Source organism: Poecilia latipinna, unplaced genomic scaffold (assembly GCF_001443285.1).
Source record: "Poecilia latipinna isolate Pla-1442-1.1 unplaced genomic scaffold, P_latipinna-1.0 Scaffold3329, whole genome shotgun sequence".
In the NCBI taxonomy this organism is placed as follows: domain Eukaryota; kingdom Metazoa; phylum Chordata; class Actinopteri; order Cyprinodontiformes; family Poeciliidae; genus Poecilia; species Poecilia latipinna.
Genome location: NW_015115945.1, coordinates 41,832 through 50,976, shown reverse-complemented (window position 1 = coordinate 50,976; position 9,145 = coordinate 41,832). Strand labels below are relative to the sequence as shown.

At 39.5% G+C, this 9,145-nt stretch overlaps 1 protein-coding gene across 1 annotated transcript in view; it reads right to left on the bottom strand.

Annotated features, from left to right (window-relative positions):
- Positions 1–1,806: 1,806 nt before the first annotated feature.
- Positions 1,807–9,145, bottom strand: part of LOC106940701 (solute carrier family 12 member 2-like) — a gene marked incomplete at its 5' end in the record, with an annotated part of 45,889 nt that continues 38,550 nt past the window's right edge. Inside the window, 10 exons of the mRNA XM_015023504.1 lie at positions 1,807–1,970; positions 2,840–2,963; positions 3,093–3,200; positions 3,906–4,063; positions 4,148–4,232; positions 5,494–5,618; positions 5,751–5,859; positions 5,987–6,097; positions 6,234–6,373; positions 7,413–7,508. Of these exons, the coding sequence (XP_014878990.1) occupies positions 1,822–1,970; positions 2,840–2,963; positions 3,093–3,200; positions 3,906–4,063; positions 4,148–4,232; positions 5,494–5,618; positions 5,751–5,859; positions 5,987–6,097; positions 6,234–6,373; positions 7,413–7,508 (1,205 nt within the window). The remainder of the gene's footprint in view (positions 1,971–2,839; positions 2,964–3,092; positions 3,201–3,905; positions 4,064–4,147; positions 4,233–5,493; positions 5,619–5,750; positions 5,860–5,986; positions 6,098–6,233; positions 6,374–7,412; positions 7,509–9,145) is intronic.

The window sequence follows — 9,145 nt, the reverse complement described above, 5'->3', positions numbered from 1 at the left end:
AGTTTCAACAGTGATCCGGGAGCTGAGTGGGGAGATTATCAGCCTCTGTAGACTCTCAATATGCAAATAATTGTATTTATGTTTTTCTTTTGGACGTACTTTGGCTGCATTTTGGACTTTGAGTCACAGAAAAACAAAACCCGATTTGGAAAAATTGTAATTTTTTTTTCCATTATGAAACGCTCAAATATTCATAACAAATGGTTTTTAAAATTTAGAATGACAATATATACTGTACATTTATTAAACTGATGTAAAAAATATTGCAAGCAACACAATTTTATAACATCAGCATGAAAATGAAGGCAATTCCTCATTTGTTTGTATGCAATTTTTGACAAAACATCATAGGTCAAAATAAGTTGCCAAAAAATTTTATAATTGTGTGTTGGAGAGGAGGTGGAGGGGTGAAAAAAGGTATTTTGTACTATGGGGATAAGGCTTTTCTACCTTGACTCCCAGAGTTAGCCGTGGCTATAAGCTGTTTACTACTAGCTGCTGGGGGAGTGGCTCTGCCTCACCCCATAGTGATCGACTCCTTGCAGCTGCGCAGCGCCGCCATTCCCCTGCTTGGATCTCTGAGTAGCTGCCTCTCAGACTACCAGGATCTCATCGTACTCTCAGTCTCTGATACTGTTCGTCAGTTGCTAATAAGAATGATCGATCTGCCATCGTCATCATGGCAATCCTCACAGCACCGCGGATTCCGGCTGCAGGTTTCCCCTCTTCATCTTCCAGCTCAAAACAGAGCGCCGCTACCTGCTGTACATTGATTCTTCAGGTAATCCTTTATATACAGAACAGAAACCACTAAGCTAAAAACAAATTACGAAGTGGATGCCACCAGTCGCTCCAATATCCAAACTATGCATTAATTTCATGATCTCACTGTATTTGTCGCTACTCCATTTGCGCCGCTACATCATTCTGCTTCTCTTTCACAGTTACTTGCGCAACTTTACTTCGTTTCTTAGCAACAAAACACAGCCCATCGTTATTTATTGAAGATTTGAGATTTCCAAAAACAAAGGAATCTAATGTTGCATTTCGTTTTTTACGTTTGGAAGCTCATTCCCCGTCACATAACTGGAAAAGCCGGTTGTTGACATTTCTCTGACATTTGGAAAAATACGGTTTACTTAATTTAGCACAACTCTGGTTTTACTTGGTCTATTAACACAATTTAAAAACTGGTGTGTAGTTTATAATGTGCACTTTAAGCACAAGTTGGAAGTGAAACTGGGGGAGGCGGAGTCTTGCTGCTGCGCCGTCACAAATCAGACATGTTAAAAAGACGCATGGTTTAACGTATCAGTACTCGCGTATGAAAAATCAATATCTTCCAAGGAGGGAAAAAATAAATAAATCGATAAATATCGTAGAATCGATATAATTATACAGCCCTAATCGCTACTGGTAGTAATATTCCACAGACGTAGCACCGCTCAACCTCCATTTGGCACTGAACTCTCACACGGAATGTCTGCTTAAGATCGGTGATCGGCAGAGATCGGCCTCGTGGATGATCGGAATCAGAAGCAAAAAACCTGAACGGAGCATCCCTATTAGACCATGCTAAGATCTTTGGAAAAACTCCACAATATGGTCATCATCCTCACCAGTCCTTATAGGCTGCGAGTCAACAGTAGGAATACATGCTTCTGCTTAGGATCAGTTGATACTCTAGTCACTCGCTTTAATTCTTGATAATGTTTCATCACATTTACATTTTAGTACAATTTAACTTCAAATTTAAAATCACTAATTCAATGTAATTAAATTACGTGTAGAAAACCTCCAACATTGTTTAACATTCTTAGCTTAACATGTTTTTATGCTGGTTTTCACTTTTTGCACTTTGATCTTACCCGGAGAGTTGGCCAGAGATGCGTGGAACACAGAGAAATTGATCAAGGCGTAGGATGCCAGGAAAAAGTTGGAGATAATTGGCGCAATTGTGTTTAACTCAGCTGGAAACAGAAGAAACAGAAACTTATAAAAAGGATTATTTCCACTTCCTCTCCAACTGTCTTACTCAACAGTATGATGGGTTATTAAAAATACTACACTTTCAAACAAAATGGATACCAGAGAAAAGTTAAAACCTCTTTTTAGAGGGGAAAGTCATAAAGCACTGTACAACATAAATCACAGTTAAGTTGTCAAAACAAGCCTAAGAAGCAACAAGTCTGGGAAAACACTTTTTAAAAACATCTTCAGAGTCAGCAAAACAGACCTGCACAGATGGTCCCCCCGAGTGTCCAACTAAATATAACGGAAGATTTTAGGTTTGGGAGCTACGAGCAGCAGTGTTAGTTAAAAGCTGACACAAATAATCAAGAACTTGGCCAACAACTTTTAAGCCAAATTCTAAAATCCACTAGGATGCAGGACAGTGCACCGGGTGATGCCAATACTTTTACTGGATCTGGTGAGAAGTCTGGCTGCTGTGTGCTGAACAGCTCGCAGACGAGAGACCGACCATCTGTGCAGACTGGTGAAAGAGCATTATAGCATTCCAGGCTGATGACACAAAAAAATGTGTCATATTTTGGAACTATTGTTATTAAAATTAAAGCCACATAGGCTTTGTTAATCAAAACCTAATGTGGATTAAATGCAACTCCTAGATATATTTTTTTAGCAATTTAAGATATGAACATAATAAATTTAAAACTATTTCAGAAGCCAGTGAGATATGATAACAGTTTGAAAGTATAAAATCCCCTGATGAGCTTTTTATGCTTTTAAGCTATTGTTATTCAGATATGGTTACCATAAACTTTAGCTGTACAAGTTAGTGTGAAAAATGCAAAAGTAAGCAAAGAGAGTGGCGTACCGATTAGGATGAAAGCCAGAGCGATGCCGAAAGTCAAGATGTAGCCTCGAAGAGGCTCATTGTTCTTCCCGTATCCTTTGGCAAATATTCCAATATAAGGGTAGATGTTGTCTTTACATAAAGCCTGCAAAAAAAAAAAAAAAGCTATGTCATTTCATATCTTAAAGAACATAGAACTAATACGTACACAGGGATAAACAGTTTGGCAGTAGCATAATGTATTAGTTATGCCGGTGCATGGGTTGACTCTTACTTGGAATACTTTAGGCGCGCTCACTAAAGAGGCCAGAGCAGAGGACAGAGTGGCAGAGAAGATTCCAGCTGAGATGATGGGAGAAAAACCTGAAACCAAGCTCATCACCTGAAGCAACACAGAAACAAAGTCAACTTTCTTATGTTTCCATCTAGGAAATACATGGCAAATTCATGTAGCTATTTGTATGTGCCAAGTGTGACTTTGTGTGCATTCATTCTGAAACCAGATTCAAGGGAAAATCTGGGTTGGTTGAGGGAGTTTGCATGACAAAACCTCAAAACCTTTTTTCGGTGTTACTTATTTCCATAGACCATATGTAGTAATTTTATAATCCGATATATTTGCCATTTTAATTAATGCTTTATCTCTCCCAAGATATAAAGCATCTTGGGATGCTTTATATCTTGGGAGATATAAAGATATATCTCCCAAGTGGAATATAAGTGGATTGAGGACCACTTGTGATTGGTCCTCAATCACAAGTGTTGCACCCAATGGATATGAAGTAATTTACATAATATAGCCAAGCAGAGCATGTGTGTGGGTTTGTTGTGAAGTGTTAGTGTTCTGTGGGCCAGTTGAACAAGTAGGGAGGAGGATAGGCCTGCCAGCACACATGAACAAAGAGCAGGAAGTTCAACTTGGTAGCATTGTTTGTATCTGTATGTATTAAGGTCTCTCTGATTTGGGCCTTTTACACAGAATGAAAACATTATAGTGCTTTGAGAATTGCTTGGTTGGAGTTTAACCCAATTCTCAGCATAATAAAAAACATTAACAAATTGTTCTTTTATTGATGCTGGTTCATACCTGGAAGTCATAATGGAGTCCATAGCGGCAGTTTTTTTGGCTCTTGCAGCTAGAGAAATCAAAGCCAAACTTGCAGGAAGCACCAGTGCAGTTTGCACTGAACTGTGTGCCGATTGTGTCATTCAGATTTCCACTGGCATCTCTCACAATGCAGGACCCTAAAGTCAGAAAAGCAGAACACACATAAGATGCATCCTCAAAACAAAGGGGGTGAAAACTGCCAACAGGAGAGCAGAGTGTACCTGTTGAAACTGCGACCCCCAAGTAGACAATGCCTGTAATCAATATGGCAAGTAGTGTTCCTTTGGGGATTGCCATCTGTGGGTCCTGCAACAAACACATGCAACAAAACCTACAAATATTGACTCAGCTATAACAGAAATAGCTCTGTTTGCTCATGGATGACAAACAATATTGAAATTATCGTTTAAACAATTGCTCATTTTGTTTAGAAACTCATTCCAAACAGCACCAAAAAAAAACAAACTGCAAAGTGGAATTTGATTAAATAATTTTAATGATTAGGTTTTATAGCTAATTACACAATTATTTTAGACTGAGATTAAAAATAAAGTTGAAATAAAACTCTGAAGGTTGATCCACCAACCTTCTTGTTGGATCAACAAGAAGGTTGTAGGTAGCGATTGCAGTTATTTGGCCAATCACTGGCAACCAGTCATTAAAAAACCTGATAGTGGCAATTCCAATTTTGGTCGATACCAATGTTTTTTGTCTGAAATGTTGCTCAGCATATCAAGAAAATTATCAACAGTGTAGTGACTACTGTTTACTGCAAATGTGCAGACATTGGTTGATTTTTAAACCTTTGTTGAGATAGATAAGATTGGATTCACGTGCAAGTATCAGCCGACCACCAATTTCCCAAACTTAAGGAAATCACCGCAGATAAATTTGTTGGCCAATAAATCGGTGCACCCCCAGTTGTAGGGTTCTGACATTTGACACCTATGTGTACCTTAAGTGCATCTACCTTTAGTCACATTGATTACTGCAACAGTGTCTTCACAGGTCTGGCTAAAAAATTTAAAATAAAAATCAATCCTCCAGCTGCAGCTGATTCAAAATACTGCTGCTGGGGTTCTCACTAAAACAAGGAAGTTAGAGCATATCGCCCAGTTCCAAAGTACAAGAATAGACTTTAAAATAGTGTTAGTTTATAAATCACTGAACAGCTTAGCACCACAGTACATTAAAAATCTGCTTGTGTTGGATCAACCTTCCATACCTCTTAGGTCTTCTGGTTCTGCTCTTCATCAGAGTCAGAACCAAACATGAAGAAGCAGCATTCAGCTTCTACGCACCACAAATACAGAATAAACTTCCAGAAAACAACGAAACAGCCGGAATACCGAGTTCCTTTAAATAAAGACTAAAAGCCACTTGTTAAGAGTTGCTTTTGAATCATAATAAATGAAACACTGACTAACATATTTGATGTGTATTAATGACATTTGACGTTTGATGTTTTCTCAATTGTTGTGATGTCTTTTATACCTTTGTATTTTTGTGTTTTTATCATGTAAAGCACTCTGAAATGCACTTTTAAAGTGTTAACCGGCTGACTTACAGCAAGGTCTCCAGAAATGTTAGCACCAGCCAGAATCCCAGTGGCTGCGGGGAAGAAGATGGCAAAGACAGAAAAGAACGTCTCATCTCGAAAGTCTGGTCCCATGTTCTCCCACATGATTTCAGCTGAAATTAAAAAACAAGTGCAAGGAGCAGTTGTAATTGCTGCTATTAACCACTGTAAATATCTGGAATATGAAAAATTAAAGTTTGGTTAAAAAGAACAAAAAAGAACTTAGAATCACAGGCTGATCATACCATCATATCCAAGGAAGCCTGAAGGTTTCTTTAATTCCACAGAAATGAAGGATCCGATAAAGTAGTTCACAATAGCTGTGATAAGGACAACAAGCAGGAAGATCTGGGCCTAAAGAAAACAAATGACTGAATTGTTATTTCTTGAATTCTATGGAAATCAGAGGGTTACAGAGAGATATGAAAGTTTTCCAGAAACTTTGTGTTTCTATACTGTTGGTGTCAGCTGACAGGTATACCTTAGCCTCCCATTCCATTCCTGCCACAGAGATACCCAACAGAACAATTACTGTAATGGTGCCAATGATTCGGATGTCATTGATGTCATCAGTCATCAGCGCATCCACACCCTGACAGACATTTCAGGGAGATGTTAATCAAAAATGCAATGATCAGTAGGTGACTCACATTAAAACTGAATCTGCTAAATAAGTCATCACAAAAAAAATCTTTACAATGAGCAACATAGGAAATCAAAAGACTTACTTTGAGAAGTTCCACAACAGTTTCAGCAAAGCCGACTACATACATGGCCACAGCCACTGCATTGGCAAAAGCAAAGATCAGGCCAATAGAGCCTCCAAACTCTGGACCCAAACTCCTCGAAATCAAGTAATATGCTCCTCCTGCATGGAGATCAAAACATGGTGAGACTGAAGACTGAAGTCATCCAGTTTTGGAAGAAAGAGAGAGAAATCATGCAAATGAGCTCATTTTAACTTATTATGCAAATAACTGACTGCTTATTGCGACAGGTCTACTCATAACTATTTGTTTGTGGTTTCATGCTGCAATACTGTTCTACATCATAATATGGATCAAAATCAGAGAGATGATCAATGATCACAATCACATGGCATCGAAAAATGTATTCTACCTAATGTGGATCAAGGTCAGACTGAGTCTGGGTCCAAACTTGCTATGCTCTGTGGGAAACTCAGGTTTACAAGCTCCCACTAGTCCCAGTCTATGATGTGAAAGCGATCGTCAAACACTTTCGCTATTGCATCAGCACCCAGCCCACTAGAGAGAACGCCATGACCACACAAACAGAAAAGAAAAGTCACGTGAGGAACTCAGAGCTATTTCAGTTCCAGGATCCAAACTGGAACAGATACTGTACATCAGCTGCCTGCCTTAGCCTGCCTTTTAGAAGACCTAAAAGAGCTTAACATCACAAAGAGGCCTCGTTGGAGACTGCATAGTAAACTGGTTTACTGGGTTTCTGATGGGTACCGCAACACCACTTTATAAGTATGTCTGCATCTCTGTGTCGTGTCATATTTTATATATATATATCTCCTGTACCAGGTTCCAATTGTACATGAAGTTCCAAGAAGCATGGTACAAACCCACTCTGCACTGAGCATAAGGACGCCATGCAGGTACCCCCAGTAAAAATTTTAAATAGGGGGTAATCCCATGGGGCCATTGAACCAATATGAACCAACCAACTAATCAGGGAGCAAACAGATGGGAGTTTCTCTCCAGATTTACGAAGTCCTGCCATTCCACCCAGCACCAAACCACATTTACCACTCCGAATAAAGAATCAATATAGACTCAACTCACTTTCAAATTCCTTTATATTAACAATTTTAACCAATTTAAATGGGTGTTACAAATCCAGGTTAATCTAGAGGCAGACTGGGACAAGACAAATACCTCCTCGAACAAATCCATTGGTGGCTATGGCAGAAGTAGAGAGGCCAGTGATGGTTGTCACAACAGTTGCCATGCCAACAATCACACAGGCCAGAGCTGCAAAATAAAACACAAAGATGTATCATGTTAGTCATTTCAGTCAGAGCTCTATGAAGTGTTAACAGCACTTCCCCACAATCAAACCCCTCTGTAGTTACTTAGAGATTATTTTTCACATCACAGTGGAAAATCCCAGATTGTGGGCTAGTGTGATGGCTGTAGGCTTCTGAACAGACTATTGATAACTATACCACATGCCAGTGGTCTGCAACTTAGCCAGAATGTTTCCTATATCTGCAGGAGACCAGCTCTCTAACACCAGTGGTAAAATCTGGTCCTGCTCACATGCAGACAACACACATCACCAATATCATATGTGCATAAAAAAAGTCCCTTATTGAACCTCTTCTGTTCAACACCGATAAAACTGTCCAAAGGTGGAGTCCAGCAATCTGCCCCGTCTCTGTGCCCTTTAGCATTGTGCATCCAATATAGGGTTTAAGGCACCAACTGACCTGCTTCCACCTTTAGACTAAAGGAAGGACTAATGAATATCCTGAATCCAAACCAGGTCAGTGAATCCATCCAAGTTAGCTTATTATAAAACTGAAAAAATAACCATTGTTACCTTTTTTTCAGGCAACAAGGGGGAAAAGTGATTTGCCCTCATTTCTGCCAGCAGACAAACAAGGTTAAAATTTCTGAGTCTAGCTTTGAGAATTTTGGGTCCTAAACTCACACAGCCCCCCTTAGACCAGAACTGTAATCTGAAAATGTAAAATATCTTTAAAAAAGCAGCAAAACAATAGTTTACACTTGTTTGTCCATTTAACCCCTTTAAAAGGATCCAGGACTAATTGAACATGTTGGACTAAATATTTTGCAATTTTTATATTACCAAAAAAATTGCTGCTTGTAATACGCCAAAACTCATAATTGCTTCAGAATGTACATCTTTTGTTGTATTTTTCACCCATGGAGGTCGCCATTTTTTCACCGATGGGTTGATGACGTGTTTTGGTCCATTTTGTACTGGAGTCTACAGAGTAAACACAGGAAGGCTAACTTTACCGGATTAGTTGTTTATCATATTGCGTTTGACTGGTGCAATTTTAGATAATGCCACACTGTGACACTATCGGCTGTGATAAAAAAAAATTGAGGCAAATCTGGATAATTTCCCACATGAAAGAAAGGAGAGTGCAGTGCGAGAGCAACGAAGGTCCTAATCTGGACCCTTCTCCACAACACTTTGAATCATTTATACCAGCAGAACTAATGAAGGCTCTAACAGGTGATCGTTACCATAACGAGCTAAAAATAAATGTTGTGCTGCCATGCTGAGACAGGAAGAGCTGGATGGTCTTTGAGATATTATTTATATATATGTATCATGTTCCATGGAGGAACCCTCAAGCTCCCAGGCCTCTGGTAGAGGACCTGAGCTCAGAGGATGAAAGAGACCACCCTCGGAGGGTGAGAAGGGGATTTTATATATATATATATATATATAGGTCCTCTACCAGAGGCCTGGGAGCTTGAGGGTTCCTCCAGTATCTTGGCTGTGCCTAGAACTGCACATTTCTGGACTGAGATGTCTGATGTTGTTCCTGGGATCTGTTGTAGCCACTGCTCCAATTTGGGGGTGACTGCCCCGAGGGCCCCGATGACCACAGGCACCACTGTGGTCTTCA